This window comes from Podarcis cretensis (assembly GCF_951804945.1).
Source record: "Podarcis cretensis genome assembly, chromosome: 1".
Classification (NCBI taxonomy): domain Eukaryota; kingdom Metazoa; phylum Chordata; class Lepidosauria; order Squamata; family Lacertidae; genus Podarcis; species Podarcis cretensis.
In genome coordinates, this window is record NC_137170.1 from 8,128,172 (window position 1) to 8,155,631 (window position 27,460).

Consider the following 27,460-nt stretch of genomic DNA (forward strand, 5'->3'; position numbering starts at 1 on the left):
ATAGCAAGCCAAGTAAAATATAAAGAGTAAAACTCAGTATACCCGCATTAAACATGGTTTAAAATTCAGAATATTCAGCACAGACAAAAACTACTATACACAGCTCATAGCTGGATCCCAAGTTGCATTAAAGTCAGTACAGTGGTACCTCGGGTTAAGTACTTAATTTGTTCTGGAGGTCCGTACTTAACCTGAAAATGTTCTTAACCTGAAGCACCACTTTAGCTAATGCGGCCTCCTCCTGCTGCTGCACCGCTGGAGCACGATTTCTGTTCTCAATTTGAAGCAAAGTTCTTAACCTGAAGCACTATTACTGGATTATCGGAGTCTGTAACCTGAAGCGTATGTAACCTGAGGTACCACTGTACCTTAAATTGGTCTCTGTGACATGGCAGATGATTCAGAATTAGTGTTGAACGTACCTGGGCTGCCGGCCTGTTAGCAACCTTCTTTCACATTCAGGTAGAGCACGTGACAGCTGTCAAATTGAGAAGCGACCTGGGCTTGAATAACTGGTCAAGCTTTCCCTGTCCAGGAACAGCTACAGCTGGTGTAGCAGCAAGAGCTGGCAAGAGGCACTTGTGTCACAGAGGCCACCTGAGACTCCTTTGACAAGGTGGGATCCAGAACTGGGTACTTTGGATACTTTAGAGGGAGTGTGCAATGCAACTCGGAACACCCTGTGCAACAAATAACCAGATCCAGGAACCAGCAGGTTACAGCACCCATCTGGTCAGGATCCCCACGTCAGTTTAGTCACTGATAAACAATTGGAGAGGGAAGCACAGACCAGAGAGCAGCCTGCATCCATCAAACACAATGTGGAGAGTGGCTCCAAGTGCTTAATTCCAGCTGGAAGCTTCCAGGAAGCCCAAGAGAGGGAGAACATGAAGGCAAAAGAGAGTGAAATGCTTGCTCTTTTGACTTCGCCAGGTTCGTAAGGGATAAAGACGAAGCCACTTTGAACTTCATGGAGCAAAAGTGTCCCTCTTGGCAACCCCATCTCTGCAAGGTGGTGGTTTGGTTCTGCAGCGGTGCCGAAATACTATCCGTCCGTCCAAGCATCCGTGCGCTGGATTGTCTCCAGAGAGCCCTGTGGTGTGGGTGCTGCCTTCTCCCCACCCAAGCCCTGGTAGTCAGTGGTATACTGCCTCTGCCCCTTGCCATTTACTTTGGCAAGGGTGCAGGGGCCTACCAGCCCATCAGAAGCCCCCATCTTCCAGAAACACAAAGCAAATTGAAATGTTTAATCTATTTGATACGCTTGCTTCCCTTCCTGTTCTGACACTTCCCTCTCCTACTTCCCTGTCCCCCAGCCAGAAATCCAGCTACAGTGGTGCCTCGCAAGACGAAATTAATCCGTTCGTGAGGCTCTTCGTATAGCGGTTTTTTCGTCTTGCGAAGCAAGCCCATTGACAGCGGTTTAGCGGCTTTTAGCGGATCAGCTGATTAGCAACTTAGCTGATCAGCTGATAAGCGGCTTAGGAAAAGGGAAAAAAAGGGGGGGAACCCGCAGGAACTCGCAAGACATTTTGTCTTGCGAAGCAAGCCCATAGGGAAATTCGTTTTGCGAAGCGCCTCCAAAACGGAAAACCCTTTCGTCTAGCGGGTTTTCCGTCTTGCGAGGCGTTCGTCTTGCGGGACACCACTGTACCGCTTCCAAGTTTATCAAATCAGTGGTGGCTCCAGAAGAAGAATAGTTTGTGAGGTGCAAAAGGGGCAAAGTTGTGCCCCACATGTTGAGAGCCAGTGGTGGTGTGCAGCAGTTCTAGAGTGCCGAAGTGGGACCTGGGAAGAGTCCAGGGTTCAAATCCTACCCCACAAAGCTCACTGGCAACGGGGGGCCAGTCACAGCCTAACCTACCTCATGCTGGATTTACATATAAGCTAAACAAGCTATAGCTCAGGGCCCTACTCTCTTGGGGACCCCAAAAAAAAATTAAAGGAAAAAACCTGGATGTACATTTCCAAAATATAAGGTAAAAAACAAATACAGTGGTACCTCTGGCTGCGAACGGTATTGGTTCCGGAGGCCCGTTCACAACATGAAAATCCCGCAACCTGAAGCTTTGCATCTGTGCAGGTGCACAGCACGATTTGACACTTGTGCGCATGCACAAAGCATGCTTTAGTGCTTCTGCGCATGCGCGAGCGACGAAACCCGGAAGTAGCCCTTTCTGGTACTTCCGGGTCGCCATGGAACACAACCTGAAAAAAAGTAACATGAAGCAAATGTAACATGAGGTATGACTGTAAAATAAAACCTACCTACAACGACAGTGTTTTGAGTTGTGTAGACTCCTATGATGTTAGTCGTGGGCCCCACCTGCTAGCCTGCTCTCTAAAATACCACTGGTTTGCTCATTTCTATATATAGGGTGCCTACATTCTGCATGGACTGTTCGCATGGCAACAAGTGCAAATGGCTTTAGATACATACCTATTAGGTCAGTGGTGGACAAACTTGGCCCTCCAGCTGTTTTGGGACTACAATTCCCATCATCCCTGACCACTGGTCCGGTTAGCTAGGGATGATGGGAGTTGTAGTCCCAAAAACAGCTGGAGGGCAGAGTTTGGCCATCACTGTATTAGGTCCATAAATGACCATATAGCATATATTCAACACAAAAAACAGGGGCAATTTGTTGTTGGCAAAGGACAGCCGGACGTATAAAGGCCCCCCATTACCTTCAGTAGCTTAGGGCCTCATCAGTGCCTGATCACCTCATCTGTCTCCTGAGAAATCTCTATGTGGGACAAGAAGCTACAGTTAGAACTGGATATGGAACAACTGACTGGTTCAAAATTGGGAAAGGAGTACGACAAGGCTGCATTTTGTCTCCCTGCTTATTTAACTTATATGCAGAATTCATCATGCGAAAGGCTGGGCTGGATGAATCCCTAGCCGGAATTAAGATTGCCGGAAGAAATATCAACAACCTCAGATATGCAGATGACACAACCTTGATGGCAGAAAGTGAGGAGGAATTAAAGAACCTTTTATTGAGGGTGAAAGAGGAGAGTGCAAAATATGGTCTGAAGCTCAACATCAAAAAAACGAAGATCATGGCTACTGGTCCCATCACCTCCTGGCAAATAGAAGGGGAAGAAATGGAGGCAGTGAGAGATTTTACTTTCTTGGGCTCCATGATCACTGCAGATGGTGACAGCAGCCACGAAATTAAAAGACGCCTGCTTCTTGGGAGAAGGGCAATGACAGGCCTAGACAGCATCTTGAGAAGTAGAGACATCACCTTGCCAACAAAGGTCCGTATAGTTAAAGCTATGGTTTTCCCAGTAGTGATGTATGGAAGTGAGAGCTGGACCATAAAGAAGGCTGATCGCCGAAGAATTGATGCTTTTGAATTATGGTGCTGGAGGAGACTCTTGAGAGTCCCATGGACTGCAAGAAGATCAAACCTCTCCATTCTGAAGGAAATCAGCCCTGAGTGCTCACTGGAAGGACAGATCCTGAAGCTGAGGCTCCAGTACTTTGGCCACCTCATGAGAAGAGAAGACTCCCTGGAGAAGACCCTGATGTTGGGAAAGATGGAGGGCACAAGGAGAAGGGGGCGACAGAGGACGAGATGGTTGGATAGTGTTTTCGAGGTTACCAGCATGAGTCTGACCAAGCTGCGGGGGGCAGTGGAGGACAGGAGTGCCTGGCGTTCTCTGGTCCATGGGGTCACGAAGAGTCGGACACGACTAAACGACTAAACAACAACAACCTTGACCCCAGATTGGGGGGGGGGGAAGGTAGGTTATGAATGCCATAATTAATAAACTCCTGAAAGGGAAAACAAGCGTGTATTTTCCACAACGAGAAGCCTGTGCAGTTTAAAAATCCCCCCTCAGCCACCTTGGGCCGGTCAGTTTCTCAACCTGACCTACCTCACAGGGTTGTTGTGAAGGTAAAATGGGGCAGGACTGGAGGGAAGGTGGGACATAAATGCCAATCAATCAATCAATCAATCAATCACCCATTATTCATCTTTCCTTTCTATACCAACCGCTTTCTATATTCAAGGAGAAACCTCGAAGCGGTTCGCAGCGCCTTAAAGCCACTGAGGAGACCTAATTGCGTGAGAGAAGAAGAGAGAGACGCGCCGCCGCCGCCGCCTCGCCTCCCTCCTTCCCCCTCTCCCCTGCGGTCGGCAACGGGCGCCTGGGCGGCCATGGAGCGCTGGGCGTGGCGGGCGCTGCCGTGGCTGGTGGCGGGCGCCTGCGGCCTGGCCGTGCTGGGCTACTGCCTCTACTTCGACCACCGGCGCCGCAGCGCGCCCGACTTCAAGCGGAGGCTGAGGGAGAGTGAGTGGCGGGGGAGGCCTCGCCTTCGCCTCAGGGGAAAGAGGGAGGAGGAGGAGGAGCAGCCGCGACCGGGAACTAGGCCCATCCCCGCCGAGGAGGCTGCCCGACTACAACTCCCATCAGCCCCAGCCGGCGTGGCCAGCGGAGGAGGAGGGTGGGAGTTGTAGTCCGGAGGCCTCGGGAGAGAATTGGGCTTGCGAAGGCGTTGGGCCTTACGCAGATACCCTTCCTGGCCCGTTTAGGCAACCGTCTTAATCAGGTATAGGCAACCTCTGCCCTCCAGGTGTTTTGGAACTACAATTCCCATCATTCCTGGTCACTGGTCCTGTTCGCTAGGGATCATGGGAGTTGTAGGCCAAAAAATATCTGGAGGGCTGAGGTTGCCTATGCCCGGTCTTAATCAACAATTTTGTTTTAAAAAAAACCCCTCCCTGTGAGGTAGTCCTACAGCTCCATTTCCTAGCACATCTTTTCCTCCAAGGAATTTGAGGTGGAAGGCGTACTCCTTTCCCCATCCCTCCCTGTTTAATATGGGTGGTGGGCACACACTATTATTGCAGCTTGCATAGGAAACTGCCTGATACCAAGTCACTTGACTGGCTCTTGTTACAGGAAAAATCCGAGGGCTCCCTTGGACAAAACAAAGACACCAACCAGGATGTTGTTGTTTAGTCGTTTAGTCGTGTCCGCCTCTTCGTGATTCCCTGGACTAGAGCACGCCAGGCACTCCTGTCCTCCACTGCCTCCCGCAGTTTGGTCAGGCTCATGTTTGTAGCTTCGAGAACACTGTCCCACCATCTCGTCCTCTGTCGCCCCCTTCTCCTTGTGCCCTCCATCTTTCCCAACATCAGGGTCTTTTCCATGGAGTCTTCTCTTCTCATGAGGTGGCCAAAGTATTGAAGCCTCAGCTTCACGATCTGTCCTTCCAGTGAGCACTCAGGGCTGATTTCCTTCAGAATGGAGAGGTTTGATCTTCTTGCAGTCCATGGGACTCTCAAGAGTCTCCTCCAGCACCATAATTCAAAAGCATCCATTCTTCGGCGATCAGCCTTCTTTATGGTCCAGCTCTCACTTCCATACATCACTACTGGGAAAACCATAGCTTTTACTATACGGACCTTTGTTGGCAAGGTGATGTCTCTACTTCTCAAGATGCTGTCTAGGCCTGTCATTGCCCTTCTCCCAAGAAGCAGGCGTCTTTTAATTTCGTGGCTGCTGTCACCATCTGCAGTGATCACGGAGCCCAAGAAAGTAAAATCTCTCACTGCCTCCATTTCTTCCCCTTCTATTTGCCAGGAGGTGATGGGACCAGTAGCCATGATCTTCGTTTTTTTGATGTTGAGCTTCAGACCATATTTTGCACTCTCCTCTTTCACCCTCAATAAAAGGTTCTTTAATTCCTCCTCACTTTCTGCCATCAAGGTTGTGTCATCTGCATATCTGAGGTTGTTGATATTTCTTCCGGCAATCTTAATTCCGGCTAGGGATTCATCCAGCCCAGCCTTTCGCATGATGAATTCTGCATATAAGTTAAATAAGCAGGGAGACAAAATGCAGCCTTGTCGTACTCCTTTCCCAATTTTGAACCAGTCAGTTGTTCCATATCCAGTTCTAACTGTACTTCTTGTCCCACATAGAGATTTCTCAGGAGACAGATGAGGTGATCAGGCACTCCCATTTCTTTAAGAACTTGCCATAGTTTGCCATGGTCGACACAGTCAAAGGCTTTTGCATAGTCAATGAAGCAGAAGTAAATGTCTTTCTGGAACTCTCTAGCTTTCTCCATACCAACCAGGATAACTTGGAGCAAAACAGCAGCCTGTAGGCTTGGCCTTTATTGAACTGTTGCAACAGGGTATTCCCCTCACGTGCAGGAGAGAGGAAAGACCCAGAAGAATAGTGTGCAAGGTCCTATAAAAACTTTTGAAATTCCCCTCCTCTAGATCAAGCCCACCCCCAGAAACATCATGCATACATTACAGAAAGGAGGAGTTGAGGGAGGAGTTGTGGTGGTAACCTGAGTGTCTTGTCACCTGGCTGGTTCCTCCTTTCCCCCCTCCCCTTCCAGGAACTTCTAGGAGACAAAGGGGAGTTTGCAGTTTCCTGCCCCCTGAGGGAAGATCTGATCAGTGTCCTTTGTTTCAGTCCATGTTGAATCCACTCCCATATGCAGGTTCTTTGTGATCTTGATTGTCTTCTGTCTGGGATCATCAGGGTTGGTATGGGCAGGGCTCCTGTGTATGTGCTGGGATGCTGAAGGGATTATGGCTGACCAGGACTAAGTCACCCCCCTTTGTTAGTTCTTGTCATATGGAGTAAAAATAAAATGAAACAGTGCAAATCCGATGTATGATTGATTTTCTATGAATTTATAACAGAAATGTGGCGCGCGTGTGTGTGTGTGAAGTTTATACAAACAGAATGATTGGGGGGGGGTTCCTGCTACACTCTCTAGGGCAGTGGTTTTCAAACTTTTTCCACTGGACCACCCTTACACCACACTGGGTTTTTTATAAGAGTATCACTTGATGCTCTTGCTTTTATTTTGAAAAGGTATCTAGTCATATTCTGCAAATAAAAATATAGTATATTTTGATGCTATACTATACACTGAAATGTTTAAATGTTTCTTCGAGTGTCCTTGAATCTTCCTGCCACACTGGCCACCCTTTCCTGCCACGCACTTTGAGAACCACTGTTCTAGGGTTTCAGGCAAGAGTCTTTTCACGATATACCTGGAGATCCCAGGATATTCTGCATGCAAGGGTGCATTCTATTAATCTAATCAGCATGTTCGTCTTTCATAGAATCATAGAATCATAGAGTTGGTAGAGACCACAAGGGCCATCGAGTCCAACCCCCTGCCAAGCAGGAAACACCATCAGAGCACTCCTGACATATGGTTGTCAAGCCTCTGCTTAAAGACCTCCAAAGAAGGAGACTCCACCACACTCCTGGGCAGCAAATCCCACTGTCAAACAGCTCTTACTGTCAGGAAGGTCTTCCTAATGTTTAGGTGGAATCTTCTTTCTTGTAGTTTGGAACCATTCCTCCGTGTCCGCTTCTCTGGAGCAGCAGAAAACAACCTTTCTCCCTCCTCTATGTGACATCCTTTTATATATTTGAACATGGCTATCATATCACCCCTTAACCTCCTCTTCTCCAGGCTAAACATGCCCAGCTCCCTTAGCTGTTCCTCATAAGGCATCGTTTCCAGGCCTTTGACCATTTTGGTTGCCCTCCTCTGGACACGTTCCAGTTTGTCAGTGTCCTTCTTGAACTGTGGTGCCCAGAACTGGACACACTACTCCAGGTGACGTCTGACCAGAGGAGAATACAGTGGCACTATTACTTCCCTTGATCTTCAGTGGTTGTAAAGCAAGGGAAGTGTTTGCTTTGCTTTGTTGGTCAGCAGTATGCTACAGTGAAGGCACACGTAATTGTCATAGAAGGTTATCAGCACTGCAGAATTGCACCCATCAGCTTTAACGTTTGCAGTGGCTGGCGGGCAGGCAACCGCAATGATGCTAGTTGAGTTTAAACATGTCACAGCTCCGGGCTGTTAATTGTGGATACTGACTATTCCATGTTACTCTTACAGAAAGAAGAAAAGAGTGTGAAAAGGCAAAAAAGCATGATGCAGAGGTGAAAAATTATGTTTGGTTTCCGCAACATGGCACCTGTAGGCACCACGGCACCCTCAGACACGCCCCCCCACTTGTCTCTCAAAACTTTAATTTTTGAAAAACAAAAATTGGTTGTGAAAATTGGACTCTAGTATGATCAAAATAATTCCACCCCCCACAGGATGGGAACCCATTTTATAAAAAGTATACTGTCATTTTTATTTTCAATATGACAATAGCACCCAGTAGCTACAGGATTTATTTTGCAGAATCTTAGCAGATCCTTGGGAATCTTTTTGCATTTAATTTTTTTTAATAAAGTGATAGCCTTTGTGGTTCGATAATATGGTAGGGTATGGAAAATTGGGGTAGAGGATTTTTAGACACTGTATATTTGACTGCAGATAATTTGAAGTCTGAATCATTTTGTCAATTTTCGTAATTTCTATAGCAGTTTTTCAGAAACAGCCAGATTTTGGGGAGCAGTATTGGAATAGAAATGTAATAGAATGTACTGGGTAAAGATAGTTCAGTCAGTAAAGCATGAGACTTGTGATCTCAAGGTTATGGGTTCAAGTCCCAGGTTGGGCAAAAATTTCTGCACTGCAGGCGGTTGGAATCTATTCCCCTTAGGTCTATGAAATACATTAAGGCTGCACACCTAGGACTAAGTCTCCCTGAATTAAGGGAGGGTTTTACTTCTGATTAGACTTGCATAGGCTTGCACTGTAGTTTTAGTTGACAATGACATTCAAGTAATGAACATGCAGATTAGTTGTGATCCTTCAGCTAAGAATGAAAGTCTTACACAGCTTTTAAAAATTCCAATTCTGACCCATTCTCTAAGGCAGGGGTGGGAATTGTATTCATCTCCGAAGGCCACGTCACAAATACATGGCAAGCGCTTCTAGCAGCAGTGCTTCTGTAACGGTGGCTGGTCCTGTAGATATTTCAGTTTCATATGACAGAGTTTCAGATGATGATATTAATTTTGCTGAATGTTGAAATATTGGTCGAATAATCTGGAAATAGTTCTGCAACTACATAGGCTGTTTACATGCCAGTGCACCTGGTGTCTTCCAAGACTGAAGCCCTGTTACACTCAGTGGGTTTACGTACTTAGAAAAATAGGGGCTTCTGCAGAAATGATTCCCAGCACTCAACGCTTAATCTTAGAAAAATAAATTTTTGTTTTACATTACAGCCTTCGTTCTCATTAGCCCTCAAACTGATTAGCCAATGCTCCATTTTGTTAAGCTGAAAATATGTTTGTGACACCCTTAGTTACGTGAGATGAAAGATACTGCAAAGCTACAAGAGTTCTTTCTGGAAGAGATACAGTTGGGACAGGAGTGGCTGGCAAGAGGTAAGGACAAGAGGAACTGGCTTTTGTGGAATATGCATATATGTGTAGACACACAGTGAGACTATAAATTGCTTGAAAATTATCCATTTCTATTGCCACTTAGGTGGGCAGTAGTAAAAAAAAGGTAAAGGTAAAGGACTCCTGGATGGTTAGGTCCAGTCAAAGGCGACTGTGGGGTGCTGTGCATCTTGCTTCAGGCCGAGGGAGCCGGCGCTTGTCCACAGAAAGCTTTCCAGGTCATGTGGCCAGCTTGACTAAAACTGCTTCTGGCACAATGGAACACCGTGACAGGTGCCAGAGTGCACAAAAACACTGTTCCCGCCACAGCGGTACCTATTTATCTACTTGCACTGGTGTGCTTTCAAACTGCTAGGTTGGCAAAAGCTGGGACAGAGCAACGGGAGCTCACCCCGTCGCAGGGATTTGAACTGCCGACCTTCTAATCAGCAAGCCCAAGAGGCTCAATGGTTTAGACCATTAACACAGATGAGCCTGATGATCATTTTAACGCACTTCAGGCAAATTCATAGCTGTCTGCTGTTGCTGTTTGCGAAAGGCATCTTGTGGAATGTATTACCCATACAAAGCTGAATTGAAAGTTTCTGTTCCTGAATACTGAGCAAAATAGATCTGCTACGATGTCACTGGTTCCCCCTCAAGGCTTGACAGTACAGAATAAAGAATTTAAATGTACATGAAATCACAACCAAGAGAACTGACCTTTCCCTTCAGAAGTAGCTTCAAATTACGGAAATGACAATGCCTTTATTTGTTGCATTTATGTAATCCATCCTGGGACTGCTTGGTGAAGGGCAGACTCCAATTGCATATAATACATAGTTTGGGACGATCTTGATTTCCGATGACCTCTGCCACTTGTTGCATCCAATGTTACTGATACCAAAGCCTTTACTGAAATTGGTGCAATTTTTAAAAACCCTGAGCAAAAAGAGGGCTTTTTCCTTCCACTGATCCTTTCACCTGCTACAATATGTAGGAATAGGGCAGCCATACCTCCGGAATTTCCCGGACATAGCCGGGATTTGGCCCCCACAAACAGCATCCGAACAAAAATCTCAAAGCTCAACAACTTTTGTGTCCGGATTTTCACTTTTTGAAACATGGCAACCCTATGAGGGAATATGTTTTTGTCCCAAAGTAGATGGGGTGGATGAAGGGAGCAGAGGGTGGTGGGCAGCAGCATCTTGTGGCTCAGAGTATTTGAGAGGTTCAGACACCTACAATTAGTAGCTGAGCTTGTGGGAGCACTAAGAGGTTGATGGTACATGGAGCGCAAGTGCTTACTGTAGTTCCAAGGATCACAAATACCTGAGTTTTAGGAGTCTGAATCAATTACAGGAGAACACAACAAGAGCATCGAACACCTAGCCAATGCCATTGCCGTGTGCACACATCCAAACCAGCTAATGCACGTCTTGAAGCACACTCTACCCCCCCATATATTTGAGATGCTTCTGCACAACATTCCATACGCAGTGCAAGTAGGTAGACTTTGTTAACTTTTGAAACACAGGTGAATGTTGTACAGGAGGCACTGTCTAACCAGAATGGTGTTCAGACATAAGAGAATTTGCCATTCGTGGTTTGTACAGAACCTTGAGATTTCTGTACGTTGCCATGCTGTGACTTGTTTAATTATTACCACAGGCAGGCAGCTAATTAAAGGCTCAGCTTTATTGTTTTTTATTTAAAAAAAGAATTTGGCAGGAAGGGACTCATACGCAGTAGCAAGGCCTTGGCTCAGCTTGTGGAGAAATGCAATGCGACTTACCATTCTCTGCACTTGTGGCAAAAGTGTTTAAAAATGCTGTTTTAGTGCATTGTGCGCTAAAACTAGTAGAGTGGTACCTCGGTTTAAGAACAGCTCTGTTTATGAACTATTCGGTATATGAACTCCACAAAACCGGAAGTAGCGGCCCGGTTTGTGAACTTTTATCTCAGTCTAAGAACGGAATCCGAACGGTGGAAGGACACCGGCGGCAGGAGGCCTCATTAGGGAAAGCGCGCCTTGGTTTAAGAACGGATTCGGTTTAAGAACAGAATTCCAGAATGGATTAAGTTCGTAAACCGAGGTACCACTGTATTGTGCGATTCAGAACTGAACTTTGCCCCATACGTTGCACTGCAATTTACTTTTTTTTTAATATTAAAATCCTACTCTTTTGAGGTGTTAAGCAGGTGCACACTTGCTTAGCTTCAGCCGTGTTGCAGCTTCCAATGTTCCCAAGTCATTCACTGGGCCCACATTGCCACGACTTTAAATAAATTAGAATGTTGTCCATGTTGAACTTCTTGCTTAAATCCAAGTAGATTGCTTCCATTAGTCTACTGTGAGTGGTCCACCATCACCCATGAGCTAAAAGACAAAGGGTACCAGCACCTTGGGGTTGCAAAGGTGAGAAGAAAGATAATAATTGAAGGACATAAATCTGTCCTTGGGAGGGAAATGAGAACATTTTAAAAGTTTCGGAACTCAAAAGTTTAAGCACATAAGTACCCATGCCATTGACATGTTTTTCCCCCTCTGCTAGCGGCTTGAGACAGCCCTGAGTGACCAGGATCCTACTGTTGAATGAGAATGTGGCGTCGCTCAAGGGGCTACTCTTAAGGCAGGACGTTATGACAGCCTATGAGACTTCATTTCCAAAGACTCTCGGTGAAAACAGTAATTTCAATTTATTTTACTTTGATTAAATAAAAAATAAACCTTGCTTTAGACACTTTGGGATATAATTTTTGGGCGACATGCTTGTGTATTAAAAATTAAGTCATTGTATAAGAAACAACAAAAACTAAAATGTGGTTGTTCCCTCCCCATCTTTAACCTAGCGACGGTCAGAAGCAAATCTGTAAGCCTCCAGAAAAAAGGTGGTATCAACATTATTTCAATGCACAATAGAAGACAATCTCGGAACAGACTCCATCAGCTCTGCAGCCACTGCCACCCCCGACTGCAGCTCCTGGTGGTTTCCACAGTTCAGTTGTTTCCTGAGCTCTTCTGTTCCGGGCTGGTGGATGTTGCCGCAGCAGCGGTGGGGACCAATGCACCTTCGTGTGCAATGCAATCAACGTTGGCACTCCTTCACAAAGGCAGCCCCTGCCTTTTAGCGAGGCTGGCCAAGAAGTCCTGCTTTGGCAGCCAGCGCTTCATTCTGCTGAATGTGGTACTCCTGAAACCTCATAGATATCCTCTGGGTCATTTTTAAATACTTCTGTAAGCAGTGCTCTGAGCAAGTCATCTATATCAAGGAGAGAGAGATGGGAAGAACCCTGTAGTCACTCACATTTTTTTTTAAAATCAGTAATTTGAACATGGAAATCATTTGCGTTTTCACATTTGAACATTATGGCAATTTAAAAACATACTAATAATATAATGAAAACGTATAATAAACTTTGAGGGTTAAATAACTGCTTCTCTGGGGAAATGGGAAATCTGAACACATATATTTATCACTTTGCCAAAGCTCCCCTTTTTAGTTTACCACTGAGCTGGAATTTTAACACAACATTAACTCAGTTTCGAAACAGACAACCCACATTAGGGAAATAGATAACGTTTATCTGTCTCTGTCGTTCAATGCTTTCTTTGCCTTCCAGTGTTTGATGACAATGTCATTCACTCTAGCACATAACAAATAAGGGAGCTGTGTGAGTGACTATCATGGACTCTTGGACTGATCCAGCAGGGCCCTTTTATTGTTATTCAATCCAATTAATATCTAACCTGAGAGCCACACGAACAGAAGAGCTACATCTCTTTTGAAATGTTTGGTTTAGCTAGCTTTCTTGATTAACGTGCAAATTTACACTGAAGTTCTACCAGGTACAAGCCCAAAGGGCATAGAATAGCTGCATACCTCTTCTGGCTTGACTTCTCGGCTGGTGAAATCTTTCACACAATCCAGGAAGCAGGTTTCTGTCAATTTGTTATATGTCCCAAGAAATTCCTTGAACTGTTAATAAATCAAGAGAGATCTTCAGAACTAGGCAGATCCTTTATTTTACGGGTGGGGAATCTCTTTCTGTGGGCCATTTGTGGCCTGGGATGCCATTTTCTTTACACCATATACATTTGCCCTTTAGCTGACATCACTGGTGACATCAGCAGATGAGCGTGAGAACCAGGTTTAATCCTGCATTGGCTGCTTGATAGTATTTCTGGCAAGGAACAGGTTTGCACAGCCAAGGCAGAAGGATTTAATCCCTACTCATCAGCTGAATGGTGATTCAAGCCCTCTGCAAAAGCACCTTTTGTAGCAGCTCATGCATGAGAGATACTTCAAAAAGGCTTTTGCAGAGGCATTAACACAGCTCATAACACAAACTGGACACAAACAAGGAAGGAGGAGATTTAGAAAAGCCTTCACAAGTCTCCTCATCTTCTTCTTCAAGTCCCCAATGCTGGAAACTTAAAAGTGGGAAGAGGGGGAGGCTCGCAAAGCCTTTTCCCCATCTGCCCCCTCCCGCTTCAAGTCCCTGATACAGTGGTACCTCGGGTTACAGACGCTTCAGGTTACCAGACTCCGCTAACCCAGAAATAGTACCTCAGGTTAAGAACTTTGCTTCAGGATGAGAACAGAAATCGTGCTCCGGCGGTGCAGCGGCAGCGGGAGGCCCCATTAGCTAAAGTGGTGCTTCAGGTTAAGAACAGTTTCAGGTTAAGAACGGACCTCCGGAACGAATTAAGTCCTTAACCCGAGGTACCACTGTATTGGGGAACTTCGGCTGGGGAGGGCGGGATATAATAAAATTTATTATTATTATTATTATTATTATTATTATTATTATTATTATTAATGGAGGAAGGAGCAAGACTTGGAAAAGCCGTTCTTTCCCTTCCTCCACAGGGTGGAGCTACCTCTCTTGTCTCCCAACAGGGATTAAGGGGAGAGAGAAAGCGTCTGGTCTTGTCCCCACTTTATAAGGTAGAAAAGGAAGCCAGCAGGGTTCCTAAGCACCTTCTGCTACTTGGCAATGCACCAGAACTTTACTCCCACTTTCCCCACAGCAGCAGTAGGTGCAAGGGATTCTGACAGGTGTACAAGGGCTGTCTACCTGTCAATCATTTGCTGGCATAATGATATCATGTGACTGACAGTTGGGTAGTCATAACCACCTGTCAAATTTGGTCTGACAGGCCGATCCTGATAAAGATCTGGCCTGTGGAGCCCAAAAGGTTCCCCACTCCTGCTTTATTTGAAGAATTAGCCCACAAGGGGTAGGCAGGGGCCACATGCATCCGAGGGAAAGGAACTTAACATAGCATATAATGAGCATCAGCTCTGTGCTGATAAATACATTATTACATACAGCTATTAGAACCATGCAAATTGTCAAAGTGTTAGGTACACCGACATTTTAAAAGCATCCTTTGGAGCTACAGCATTTACCTGCTTGATCTGATCAGATTCTGATATTTGTCCAGCCATATTTTAGCGCTCCAGTAACTGCCACCTAAAGTGAACACAAGACGTATACATCAACAATCATTCTGAAATGTTTATGCCTGAAATGTAATACACAGCAGCCGAAATCTTGTTTATTTTTTGGGGGGAATATATGTTCTTGGAAGCCTCTGCTGGCTACTAATACCATTTGTATTATTTTAACTACCCACCTAGCAACTGCTGTTTTATTCCAAATTTTGTAATCTTCTTGTATTCTCATGCACAACTTCGTTATTATATATGGAAGGCAGTATACAAATATTGAATATAAATACCCCCAGTGAACTAAGAAATACGATGGGAGAACTCTGCTGTAATATATGGCTATGCACAGAAAGAAAAGTATGTGCAATTGTGGGGCGACAATTGTCAGTCAGGTCTCAGGGTGTGGCCTCAAGGCATGTGTGGCCACCACCTTCCTGAAGCAAAGCAGGTTGGGGCTTGGATGAGTAACTACCTGGGATCCACATGCATACTGCCTTGGGTTCCATGATGAAAAAAGGTGAGATATCAAATAAATACTGATACATTTTTAAAGTGCCAAATAAATGGGAATGCTTATCTTTATCAAGTTTATCTTCCAGCAGCCCTGTATGGGTTCTTTCACAAGTTGGGGTGGGGTGGTGTTCAGTGGCGTAGCGTGGGTTGTCAGCACCCAGGGCAAGGCAAGTAATTTGCGCCCCCTAACCCGTGGATTTGCGCCCCCAACCCGTGGATTTGCACCCCCTAACCCTAACCCCCAGATGTTGCGCCCGGTGCGGCCAGCCCCCCCTGCACCCCTCACGCTACGCCACTGGCGGTGTTTGCCTTTACATGTAAAAATGTAATACACACACACTCCCTAACCACAGCTACGATATGGCAGCAGGTACACATTTTCCACCCATAATTGTCTGAATCAGGGATCTCATGTTTGACTTTATTTTTAAGGCAGAGGCTTTGAAATACAGAGATATGCAGCGTGTCCAAGGTGGGATTTCAGTTCAGGCTTCCCAGATGCAAGCCCCAGACCCCGCGGCTGCTTAGGTCCCTCCCCAAAGTGAAGGGCATGTAGTGTCAGTTTTTGAGCCAGCCAAGGTCATGCTTCCAACCTTTCCTCCTCCTTAAGAGGAGCAGCGCTGGAAGTCAGCAGGGAACTCATAAGCAGGGAACCCCGAGGCGCCCCCTCCTGGCTTCTTTCTCCCTCTCCCTTTCACCCCAGGCTTGCCACCTACCCCTGGGTCCAACTACGCCCCTGAGAAGAACCCTGCCCCGGGTTGCTTTGGAAATCCATGCAACCAGAGCTCTCGCGCGGGATTTCCTCTCCCTGTTAAGAGAAGCTCCACCTGGCAGATTTACCATGGGGAACCCGCTATTAAAGGCACAGGCGCAGTCCTGATTGAAGAAGATGGCAACCCTGTTCAGCGCCTAGGGCCCTAGGGTCTCCCACGCCCTTCCTTTCCCCACAAACTCATCTCCCCCCGCAGCCTGCGCTTACCGCAAGCACTGTCTCCCCTCCCCGGGCTCCCCAATGCTCCTTCGCCCCATCTTACATTACCCTCGTGCCGGAGACGAATCAGCGCCGGCGGACTCTAGGATAGCTTTACCTTCCATCTGCCGCGCGGGGTGCGTCGCCCTAAAGGGTCCCCCGAGCCCTCCCCTTTAGCCAGCCCCCCTCCCCCGCCCTCTACACCCACCCGAGTCGTTTCTGGTCCTACCCCAGCGACGCGAGCCTGACAAACTCGAGATAGCGGGCGGAGCCTGAGGGCTTCGGCAGGTTAGGCGCGATAACGAGAGAGAGTTTAGGAGGGTGGGGCCGCTTGCGCAGTGGGGTTAGTTTCTACCCGGACACTCCTTCCAGGGGACACAGACCAAGCGCGGTCGGGCGGGGAAAGAGGCGCGAGAGGGAGGCGGCCGCGTGCGGATGACGGGCGTGGGTTGTGCGCATGCGTGCTTTTCCCTTCTCCTTTTAAAATAAGCGGCGCACGCGCGCGCTTAGCGTCCGGCTCTCTGATCTGTTTTGAAGGCGCAGGAAGGGGCTGGGCTCAATGGGTCCGTTTGGGAGCGGCGGGAGCCCCGGTTGGCGGGGCTGCTGTTACCATGGCAACAGGCGGTGCTTCCCGGTGGGTGGCTGTGAGGGGGGAGGAAGGGAAAGGGAGGGGGGTCTTCGGGGGGGGGGGAGGATGGAAGGTGAGCTCCAGAGAGGCAGAGCTTTGAGGGGGGGGATCCCCCTTCGCCACCTCTTTCTCTGCACGCGCTTTTAAATACATATAATATAAATGGGGCACCGGGGGGGGGAGGTTATTGTTTTGTGTTCTTTGTGCTTTTATTTGCTGTTGTTGTCTAGTCCTTTAGTCGTGTCCGACTCTTCGTGACCCCCTGGACCAGAGCACGCCAGGCATTCCTGTCTTCCACTCCCTCCTGCAGTTTGGTCAAACTCATGCTGTTAGCTTCCAGAACACTGTCCAACCATCTTGTCCTCTGTCGTCCCCTTCTCCTTGTGCCCCCCATCTTTCCCCACATCAGGGTCTTTTCCGGGGAGTCTTCTCTTCTCATGAGGTGGCCAAAGTATTGGAGCCTCAGCTTCAGGATCTGTCCTTCCAGTGAGCACTCAGGGCTGATTTCCTTCAGAATGGAGAGGTTTGATCTTCTTGCAGTCCATGGGACTCTCAAGAGTCTCCTCCAGCACCAGAATTCAAAAGCATCAATTCTTCGGCGATCAGCCTTCTTTAGGGTCCACCTCTCACTTCCATACATCACTACTGACTGCCCTGTGATCCTCGGATGAAGGGGCAGTGTGCAAATCTATAATCTATTTTTTCTAGAAAAAGAGGTGCCAGAACTCATCATGAACACCTCCTTTTTCTCTTAGAAAGGCAACAGCACGCACCTGACAGGCCGTCCGGAACTGAGTTCCAGTGAGTTCTGGCTGGGGGGGGAAAGCCCTGAATCAACATCATCATCATCATCATCTTATTATTTGTACCCAGCCACCTTGGGCAGCTTTGGACAAATATCAAAGCATAATAAAGCATCAAACATTAAAAACTTCCCTAAACAGGGCTGCCTTCAGATGTCTTCTAAAAATCAGATAATTACTTATTTCCTTGACATCTGATGGGAGAGTGTTCCACAGGATGGGCCCTGGTTCTGGGTAGCTTCACTTCTCGCAGTGAAGGAACTGCCAGAAGGCCCTCGGAGCTGGACCTCAGTGACTGGGCTGGACGATGGGGGTGGAGATGCTCCTTCAAGTGTACATTTGACAGTGGAACAAACAAAATAAGGGAACTTTCAGATGGCATACCTCTGGTTACAGGCAGCACTGGATTTACGGCAGTGTGGGCAGGCAGAAACAGAATTTTGCATTTGACAGCCCTAGGTCCGGTGAAGCCTAGAACAGTTCTTTAATTCTAAAGTGTTTGCATGCCTAGGACCCCTTGTGTTCATCTTGGGGAGATGACATTTTCCTTGTTATTCAAGGGATTGAGTGCCTTTATAGATGAATACCATGTCTTCCTTCCCCAAGGAACTTGGAGGTAATTATTGCCTTCTGTGAAGCCATCTGAAATTGTCATAACCCATGTAGAAGTAGAGGAGCATAAGACTCTTGCACCTCTATCCACATCCCATTTCAGGATCTCTGTTAACTCTGCAACCTTTGCCATATAGGGATATGGCAGAGGGGGAATTGTGTCTCTGTGAACAACCGCCTTGCGATCCCTCCATACAAGTTGGTTGGATCACAGTTTAGTTTCTTCTCTGTAGCATGTCATTTCAGATAGACTTAACAGTTGCCTACTGTGCATATTTTTCTTCTGTAAACAAAACATCCCTTGTCACGCGAGGATGACATGCAGTACCCCTTTGTTTAAATGGGTGGAGGGGGTTGTCTTTTGAGCATCTTGTACGTTTTGTCATAAAATGTACATAAATGTCATGGTGTTCCGTTGCGCCAGAAGCAGTTTAGTCATGCTGGACAAACGCTGCCTCTCTCGGCCTGAAGCGAGATGAGCGCCGCAGCCCGTAGTCCCTTTTGACTGGACTTAACCTTCCAGGGGTCCTTTACCTTTACCTTCAATTTTGTCATAGTCACAGCAATAAGTGATTGATATCCTAATCCTTGCACCTGTGTTCCCCTTTCCTCCATTTGCTATGTGTGAAATTGTGGGTCATCTTGTGTTTTGTTTCATAGAAACTGACGCCTGTGCCGTGAGCTCTTAATGGAAGTGGGAGAGACGTCTGGTGTGAGCAAAAGTTATTCTGATAGCCTCACTGCTGGTGACATTCTCATCCGCTCCACCAGCTTCCCCATGAAAAAGAAGCCCATTGACCCTCGGACAGCTGTGTCCGCTGACAGCAAGCCTGCTGCTTGCACCAAGAAAAGAATACGCATTTCTGTGAAGAAGCTTCGGGAAGTGCCTCCACCCCATCGTCCAGAATGTGCTGTGTTGACGGTTGATGGTGCAGCTGATATTCCACCAGCATTGTTGGCCAACAAACCTGCATCTCATAAGCCAACAGCAGCAACTTCTGGAGGTGTAACGGAGGGTATGTCTGTAGCCCTGTGCAGTTTTTATTTCTTTGAAGTTAGTCAAAAACTTCATTTGTTATCGGTTGTGGTTTGTCTGAGGCTGTTGTCTCTCTATAGGCCATAACTAGTACAGACTCTGTCAAATATGTTCACTTAGCTGACGAGGAAAATGTCCAGTAAATTATGAATGGAGGTCCTCAACTCCCCATCACATTTATTTATTCAGAGCATTTGTAACCCTAGAGCCAAAAAGGCTTCCAGAGTGGCTTACGTGAAATCAGAACAAGGTGTCCCTAACCGTGGGCTTACATACGAACAAACAAATCTATCTATATCTATTTGATCACATCTGGTTTTGTCTTCTCTTACTTTCCCTTTGCATTGTCTCTGCATTCAGTCCTTTTGGTGACAGATTCACAGCCACTCTGACCACCTTTACAGTGGTACCTCGGGTTACATACGCTTCAGGTTACAGACGCTTCAGGTTACAGACTTTGCTAACCCAGAAATAGTACCTTGGGTTAAGAACTTTGCTTCAGGATGAGGACAGAAATTGTGCTTTGGTGGCGCAGTGGCAGCTGGAGGCCCCATTAGCTAAAGTGGTACCTCAGATTAAGAACAGTTTCAGGTTAAGAACAGACCTCCAGTACGAATTAAGTTCTTAACCCAAGGTACCACTGTACTGTGGTTTATCTGAGGTAAGAGAGACTTCCTAGTATGAGGCAGCTATGTCCTTAGAAGACTTGAACATAAGAACAGCACTCCCCCGTGGTTTACAGCAACTCATATACAGGAGCAATACTGTGAGGCAGAGCATAGCCACCATGAGTTTCTAGGTCCGTGGGCAAACATTGTTAAGTTAAACTGCAGTTGTATTGCCAGGCGTGCTGTGGCTTTTCAGTTGCTCCAAGTGGGTGTAGATTGGTTGAGTGATTCTGGAGGATTTCAGTGAAGACAGGACAATGTTTCCTGTTTATCTTAACAGATTATAACCTACATTACAATGGTATGTGTTGATGGCATGTACAGGCTCTGTAGTTTTCTTTAGTACTCTGCTTATAGGAAGATTGCTTCCTCAGAGAGACAATGCCCCTGTGATTCTGGACAGATAGAAACAATAGAGCATGTGCCTCTCCAGTGCTTATATTATAGAGACATCCGTATTAGCCTCATCTCCCCACTACTCCATAAGTACCCAGCGCACACAAGACAATTCTATACCTCCCTGCTGCTTTCAGATACCAACCCTGCTACAACATACAGTGTTGCCAGGTTCTGCACAGTAGCGTTCAAAATTCGTTGGTTGATGACCTGCGCCACAAACTAAATTTAACGAACGCCCATATTAGAGTGCTTTGTAAATTGATAGTCATAGCCTTTTATATACTAACCTTTTAAGCGCTTCCACATCCGTTTAATGCTCCTAACCCTTCTTTTAGCTTCTTTTAGATTCTTATCGTCTTTTATATATACCTTCTCTTTTAATAATTTTAGCTTTCCAAAATGTTTTGCAGATTTTAAATGATTGTACCCCACCCTTATGCTGCTCTATGACCGTAATAAAGGTTTGATTGATTGATCATTGCTTGCAAGTATGTGCGCTATAAGCAAGATAGCAGTTAATTGATATATAACCCAGTGAATTGATATTTCTTCTAGGTGTTGTAAGCAGGTATAGCGGTAGACATTCAGAACTACTGTCAACTAAAAAAGATAGCAAGCCCTCAGAGTTATCTCCAGAGGTAAGCACAGTGGTATTCTGTTCTTCAGTCTACAGAGGATATTTCATATGCTTGTTCCCATACACCTTGCTTACCAAATATCAGAAGACTATCCATTTGTATTTCTCTTTTGCATATTGCCTTTGCGTCTGTATTGCAACCACCACCCAAGATGGGTTTTATCAGCTTCACAGTATTGTAATTCTGAAGTTACTGCTGTCAAACGAAATATGTTGAAAATGTTTCTGGGTGCTTTTAAGGACTTGTAATTTGTGATAGCTGAGACAAAATTGTTCTGCCTTTCTTTTTACTTCATTGTTTCCCTCTCCTTTTACAACCTTAGTGTTTCATTTTCTTAAACTTCTCTGCAAACCATGTTTAGAAGCTTTTAAAAACAGCAACAACTGAGCTGTTAAGATGTTCGCAGCCTGGCAATTGTACTGGAGGCTTTGCAGGTCAAATATTGTCCATTAAATATACCTATTCAGCATATCAGCGATATATTCTATATATTTGGCACATAAGGGACAGTTAAATAGTAATAAAACCAGAGTCCTTTAGGACCTTAAAAATGAACAAATTTATTGTGATTTAAGCATATGGCATAATAAATTTCTGAGTTGTTAAGATGTCACAATACCTTATTTGCTGCAATAAATTCACAATGCTACCCTCTGGAATTAAATAACAGTGTGATTTTCGTTGAGAAATATAAAATACATGAAAGATTATTTTATATATCTCTCTTACCTTCTCGTCCCTCCCTCCCCGCCCCCCAGCAGGCTTATTCACACGACACTGGAGTACACATTCCTTCACAAGTAAAAGAGGATGGCAGCAAACAAAAAGGTAATGCAACTCACCCCTTTGCAAATGCGCTCTGAAACTAGCAATGGTGTTTATTACTAGGTAAATGTGCATAGGAGTGCAACTTTTGTTCCTGCTTTTATTTGTCCTTTGGGGACAATTTCCCCCATATTTCTGGGTATTTTTTAAATACTGAAGATGAAAACGAGCATTTATCGAAGTAGTCAAGTACACAAAAGGCATACAACGGTAGCAGTGTTGGGGACGTGAATGCGGGAAAGGAAGAAGTCAACACTTCCGGGTGCTTTTGAGGCAACTTCTGGGTTCTTTCCATCTTTCCCTACTACAGAAGCTGGCAGAGAGGGAGGGCAGATGTTGATTGGGGAGGTAGGGGGACAGCGTAATGGACACCACAGTCGCTCAGGCACAATGTAAATTAAGTTTCATAATCGATCAATGCAGCAAAAATTCAGTGGCTTCATGTGATATTTTTGTCCATAACTTTTAGGTATGACTTGAGCTGTTACCAGTTAAAATCTTAGTGTTCTAATTGTGCTGCAATGTGTGCCCAACAGTAGTTGTCCGGAATCCCCTTGAAAGCAAGGTTTTGGTTACAAAATTAGAGAAATTCCAGATTCAAAATAAAGCCTGGTCTCCATAAGTTCTCGTATTAAGATGATGATGGAAATTTCAAATCCTGCCCTTCCTCCCAAAGTTGCCCACGGCAACGTATAGCAAAATGTTATGTTCTGTGTGAGGTTGGGATGAGGTGACGCATGAGCCCAAGATCTGATCTCCCTCTGTGTAGAGATTCTGATGATAAGTGGTATCTGAACAGGCCTTTGTTTTCTTTTCGTAAGGTTGTGCTTTGTGAGCATTTTAGATTCCAATGAGTACAGTTTCTTCTTCTTTTTTTGTTCCACATTAGCTGACATGTTTATTTCCCAGTATGATACTGGGCAGAAGGAGGCTGTAAGAGCTGTGTTCAAGCAGAGGTAAGGAAGCAAATGTTTACTGTATACTTGATTCCATCTACGAATTCCTTCCCTCTTTAATGGCTCAAAAGTGTTACTGCTGTCTACTAATATGTTGGGGACACAGTGGGTGGAATCGCTGGAGAAAACTGGCAGCATTGCAAGCTTCTTATATAGGGATCTTCTTATGTGCTGCACCACTGAGCTTTGTATGCTGGTGGTGGGAATTAACTTTCTGCCTAGAACCCTGGAGAGCTCCTGCCAGTTGAAGCAGCCCAGGGGCACATTTGGAAATACAGTCATACCTCGTGTTGCGTTAGGTGCATGTTGCGTCTTTTCGGCTTGCGAACACGGGAAACCCAGAAGTGTATACTTCCGGCGTTCTGTGCGCTTCACACATGTGCAGAAGCAGTCTATTTCGCTCCATGCTTGCTCAGAAGCGCCACTCTAGTTGCGGACTTTTTGGGGTGCAAATGGCACCCCGGAATGGATCATGTCTGCAACTAGAGGTACCACTGTATTAAAAAAAAATGAAGTGGCCTCTCCAGGGTGCAAGCCTGGGCAGTGTGTCTGGAGGTCTTGAGCTGCCCTGATGACAAGACCCCCCCTTCTCAGCCTTGCTGATGTGGTCCAAAGGAAAGGAAAGCAAGATGTTTGGTGCCAGCTTGGTTGCAGGAGTTGCCAGAAGGCGGTGTACAAGGCGTCACCCAACTGCCTTATGGGCTCCATTCTGTATTTGTGCGTGGTTTACTCCTGAGCCCTTTTATCTTCTCCCAAAGTTGTCCTGCAAGGCAGCGGGTTACTGCATGAGCACTACAAAATACCCATTTTACTGAAGTCAAATTTGTGATATTAGGAACTATCCCCCAAACAGAAGCCCAAACACAAAATAAAACACAGCCAAAAAGAGCAGGCAATCTACAGACTCAAAATTTTAAAAAACGCAGGGGTGTACTTTGAGGCTTCAAGAAGTAGACAGATTGTAGAGTTCGAAAACACCCCGAGGATCATCTAGTCCAACCCCTGCAATGCAGGAATCCCAACTAAGATGAACAAGTAGTATGTCCTAGTGTAAAATGTCTTACCTCATTTACCAGGTTTGAAGTGACATTAGTTCACTGAAAATACTTTGGGGGGGGGGATGGCTCTTACAAAAGAAAATAATAAAAACACTTTTCCATGCCTGTTTTGTATATTTAGAATTCAGACTGTTCCTGTATTTAAAGAGGTGAAGGTCCAACTGCTGGATGATTTAGGCTCTGACAAAAAGGACAGTACCAAGTCAACACAAAGCGAGATAGAGTCAGCTACAACCATCGCAGCTGCCACAGCAGCAGCTATAGCTTCTACAGCCCCACTTTTCAAAGTAAGTAACTGGCTTCATTATTTATTTGTTTAGAAAATATTCCCTGCCTTTCCCCTCTGTCAGGGGTTCAGGGAGAGAGGCGCAGAGGAGGGAGGAGACCGAGAGTGAGGGAGAAGGATTCCAGCCTGACGAGGAAGAGGACGACAAGGACCCGAGATGGTCCATGAGTCCGTCCAGTGAATCGGAGGATTCCCAAAAGGGAGCCCCCCTGGTCAAGCCAAGGGGAGCCCAAGGGGGAAGCAGTCAGGAGCAGGGGAACGTAGGGGGAACCGCCAGTGGGAGTTGGAGATCGAGACCTGCTTCTCCACCGGAACGGAGTGAAGAGGGTGGAGTTACCAGTGTGTCGGGAGGAACAGAACAAGGAGCAGAGGGGGGAAGGAGATCGGGGCAAGACGTCCTGCCGGAAGGGGCGGAAAGCAGTACCGGGAGCAGTGTGGCTGTTGAAAGGAAGGTGAGGAGCAACGTACGCGCGCCAAGTTCAAATGTGGAGGCGCGCGGAAGTGGGGAGAGCTCTGGGGAGGAGCCTGGTGCTAAAGCACGAAGGAGGGGGCAGCAGGCAGGAGAAGACTCAGCCTCTGGGGAGTCCCGGAAAGAGGGAACACAGGGGGGCAGGAAGACCCTGCGGAAAAGGAAGGAGAGGAAAAGGTGGAGCAGCACAAGCCTCTTAAATTGGTGCAGGGGAGGGACGGACTCAGAGGGGACTTCTAACATCTAAGGGTAACAGATGTGGAGCCACGGAGTTTGGATGTAACGACGACAATGATCTTCAATAAAACCTTTTGTATATAACTTGGACTGGACTTTGGTCTCTTGTGAGCTGGGACCCAGGGTGGCTCTGACACCCTCCATGAAACAACTTGCAAATATTTTAAAAAATGTAAACAAACTTTCGTAAGCTCCCTGTGAAAACTAAACCCTCCAAGATTTTTTCTTGGGGGTGTGTTGAAAGGTGCATGCATGTGTGTGTGCTGGAAATGGAATTTAGATCTTGTTTTCAGAAAACCCGAATTCCCTTTTTAACAAACAGATCGCTTAGAAATTGGTGGGTAGCCTTCCAGTTCCTTGGACCAGACTCAGCCACGTTAAAGGGCAGCTTTTCTTGCAACCCAAGGACAACCATCTAGGCTTGGGGGAGAGAAGTTCTGGCCTTCACAACTTTTGGCTTGCGTCTTTCCCTCCAGGTCCAGAGCGACTTGGAAGCAAAAGTGAGCTCTGTGTCCGAAATGCTTACCAGGTTGCAGGAGACAGACAAACAGCTGCAGCGTGTTGCAGACCAGCAAGCCATCTTGAAGGCTCAACAGCTTGAGGGGCCCCCTTGCCATCAGAGAGTCGGCGAACTTGAAAAGCAGATGAATCAGTTCATGGAACAGCGAATTCAGCATCTGGAAAATTTGCAGCAGCAGCAAATGAATATTCAGGTACTGGCATTATTATTATTATAATATTTTATTTGTACTCCAGCCGGAGCCGGGCTTAGGATGGCTAACATCATGAAACTAAGACAGTATACAAAGAGCATAAGAACATAAAAACAGGCAATCAATTAGTTAAAATACATCTTGAAATTAGTTCAGAGCAAAATCTGGACAGATGATGGTCCATGGGTAAAATTGAGAGTGGTTAATATTCTCCAGAGCCAGCTGTTACCACTGGTCTTATAATATAAAGGACCTGTGAGCAGGCTAGGAGGCCTCTTTAATGCTTGTTCTTATACAGAAAGAAAATAATCAGACTGAACCCCGACCAAAGGCCTGGCGGAACAGCTCCGTCTTGCAGGCCCTGCAAAAAGATGTCACGTCCCGCAGGGCCCTAGTCTCTTGTGAGAGAGCGTTCCACCAGGCCGGGGCCACGGCCGAAAAGGCCCTGGCTCTGGTCGAGGCCAGTCTAATCTCCCTAGGGCCTGGGATCTTCAGGGTGTTATTATTTGCAGACCTTAAGGTCCTCCGTGGGGAATACCAGGAGAGGAGGTCCCATAGGTACGAGGGTCCTAAGCCATATAGGGCTTTAAAGGTTAAAACCAGCACCTTAAACCTGATCCTGTACTCCACCGGGAGCCAGTGCAACTGGTATAGCACCGGATGAATGTGCTCCCCTGGCGAGGACCCCGTGACGAGTCTCGCCGTAGCATTCTGCACCCGCTGAAGTTTTGGGGTCAGTTTCAAGGGCAGCCCCATGTAGAGCTGGTTACAGTAGTCAAGCCTGGAGGTGACCATCGCATGGATCACCATGGTGAGGTCAAATGTAGAACCCTGCTGTTTCATTTCATGAGAATATTCTGTACATCACCCATGGCTACAATTTTTAAATGTAACTGCGTTAAGGGAACTTGTTTTGGTTTACTGTGCCTTTATGTTGCTCACCTTATGCTGCTGTTGTTATAACCTATGCATATTAACAACCCATGGTTGGATCCCAAGGAAAGAGGGCTGGTGGAGGCCAACTTAGCTGGTCCCACCCGATTCAGCAGGCTCTGGTGGGGAAAGGGGGAAGCAGTATTTGCAAGCCCACCTCTGCATGCTTTTCTCAAGATCCAACCCACAAAAACACACAGAATGGCACCCTTAGGAGGAGATATACTGTTCCTGTATATGCTCCATAGGGTTGGGGAGGGTACCCCCAGAACAGATATGGGGTGAGGAAGCAGAGGGGGAGAATGTTCCCTTAAAGGTAAAGGGACCCCTGACCATTAGGTCCAGTTGTGACCGACTCTGGGGTTGCGCGCTCATCTCGCTCTATAGGCCGAGGGAGCCGGCGTTTGTCCGCAGACAGCTTCCGGGTCATCTGGCCAGCATGACTAAGCCGCTTCTGCGAACCCTTACGCAAAGAGAAATCCTTGCACTGACAGAACTTTAGGCTTAGCAGTACAGTGGTACCTTGGGTTAAGTACTTAATTCGTTCCGGAGGTGCATTCTTAACCTGAAACTGTTCTTAACCTCAAGCACCACTTTAGCTTAATGGGGCCTCCTGCTGCCGCCGCGCCGCCAGAACACGATTTCTGTTCTCTTCCTGAAGCAAAGTTCTTAACCTGAGGTACTATTTCTGGGTTAGTGGAGTCTGTAACCTGAAGCGTATGTAACCCGAGGTACCACTGCACATTGACTGCAACCTTTAATAAATAAGCTTCTTGACCTTCCACCCAAAGGAGTCTGGGGTGCCAAGCAGCATAACAGGCTAACAGCACATTATAAATAAATAAATAAAACACTTGGAAATGGTCGAATTTCCTCGCAACTAATATTCTCAAGGTTGCCAGGAACGGTACCTTTACCCCATCAAATGGCTGGATGAACACGCATGTTTAAAAATTCCGC

The 27,460-nt window shown here is 46.4% G+C and overlaps 3 protein-coding genes across 10 annotated transcripts in view; 2 read left to right on the forward strand and 1 right to left on the reverse strand.

The window, feature by feature from the left end:
• Positions 1 to 3,970: 3,970 nt before the first annotated feature.
• On the forward strand, positions 3,971 to 12,041 carry TOMM20L (translocase of outer mitochondrial membrane 20 like). Its single transcript, XM_079963467.1, has 5 exons — positions 3,971 to 4,308; positions 7,910 to 7,953; positions 9,219 to 9,300; positions 10,660 to 10,802; positions 11,853 to 12,041. Exons 1-5 carry the CDS (start codon positions 4,176 to 4,178, stop codon positions 11,895 to 11,897), a joined length of 447 nt encoding a protein of 148 aa, XP_079819593.1. The 5' UTR covers positions 3,971 to 4,175; the 3' UTR covers positions 11,898 to 12,041.
• Positions 11,979 to 16,582, reverse strand: TIMM9 (translocase of inner mitochondrial membrane 9). Of its 4 annotated transcripts, none has more exons than XM_079963622.1 (4): positions 16,469 to 16,582; positions 14,715 to 14,778; positions 13,182 to 13,277; positions 11,979 to 12,560 (listed from the first exon to the last, which is right to left on the reverse strand). In XM_079963622.1, the coding sequence occupies exons 2-4, from the start codon at positions 14,751 to 14,753 to the stop codon at positions 12,426 to 12,428; spliced, it is 270 nt and encodes an 89-aa protein (XP_079819748.1). In that variant the 5' UTR covers positions 14,754 to 14,778; positions 16,469 to 16,582; the 3' UTR covers positions 11,979 to 12,425. The 4 variants fall into 4 exon arrangements, with proteins under 4 accessions (XP_079819748.1, XP_079819747.1, XP_079819749.1 ...); XM_079963621.1 differs by lacking the exon at positions 16,469 to 16,582 and adding an exon at positions 16,309 to 16,396; XM_079963623.1 differs by lacking the exon at positions 16,469 to 16,582 and adding an exon at positions 16,249 to 16,272.
• Positions 16,583 to 16,696: 114 nt separating this feature from the next.
• Positions 16,697 to 27,460, forward strand: part of KIAA0586 — a 79,055-nt gene continuing 68,291 nt past the window's right edge. For 4 of the 5 annotated variants that reach the window (XM_079981877.1, XM_079981880.1, XM_079981879.1 and 1 more), the window contains exons 1-7: positions 16,697 to 16,873; positions 18,943 to 19,298; positions 20,941 to 21,023; positions 21,782 to 21,851; positions 22,738 to 22,804; positions 23,984 to 24,149; positions 25,331 to 25,567. In XM_079981877.1, the coding sequence (XP_079838003.1) occupies positions 18,971 to 19,298; positions 20,941 to 21,023; positions 21,782 to 21,851; positions 22,738 to 22,804; positions 23,984 to 24,149; positions 25,331 to 25,567 (951 nt within the window). In that variant the 5' untranslated portion in view covers positions 16,697 to 16,873; positions 18,943 to 18,970. The remainder of the gene's footprint in view (positions 16,874 to 18,942; positions 19,299 to 20,940; positions 21,024 to 21,781; positions 21,852 to 22,737; positions 22,805 to 23,983; positions 24,150 to 25,330; positions 25,568 to 27,460) is intronic. The other variant, XM_079981878.1, reaches the window with a different exon arrangement.

What these genes read in the sequence shown, in the direction of transcription:
- TOMM20L (XM_079963467.1), top strand. Translation starts at nt 4,176, where the DNA reads ATGGAGCGCTGGGCGTGGCGGGCGCTGCCGTGGCTGGTGGCGGGCGCC. An exon ending in CAAAAAAGCATGATGCAGAG is followed by an intron (nt 7,954 to 9,218) that starts GTGAAAAATTAT and finishes TGACACCCTTAG; the next exon opens with TTACGTGAGATGAAAGATAC. An exon ending in ACAGGAGTGGCTGGCAAGAG is followed by an intron (nt 9,301 to 10,659) that starts GTAAGGACAAGA and finishes AATCAATTACAG; the next exon opens with GAGAACACAACAAGAGCATC.
- TIMM9 (XM_079963622.1), bottom strand. Translation starts at nt 14,753, where the DNA reads ATGGCTGGACAAATATCAGAATCTGATCAGATCAAGCAG. An exon ending in AATCTGATCAGATCAAGCAG is followed by an intron (nt 13,278 to 14,714) that starts GTAAATGCTGTA and finishes ATTTATTAACAG; the next exon opens with TTCAAGGAATTTCTTGGGAC. An exon ending in GAGAAGTCAAGCCAGAAGAG is followed by an intron (nt 12,561 to 13,181) that starts GTATGCAGCTAT and finishes TCCTTGATATAG; the next exon opens with ATGACTTGCTCAGAGCACTG.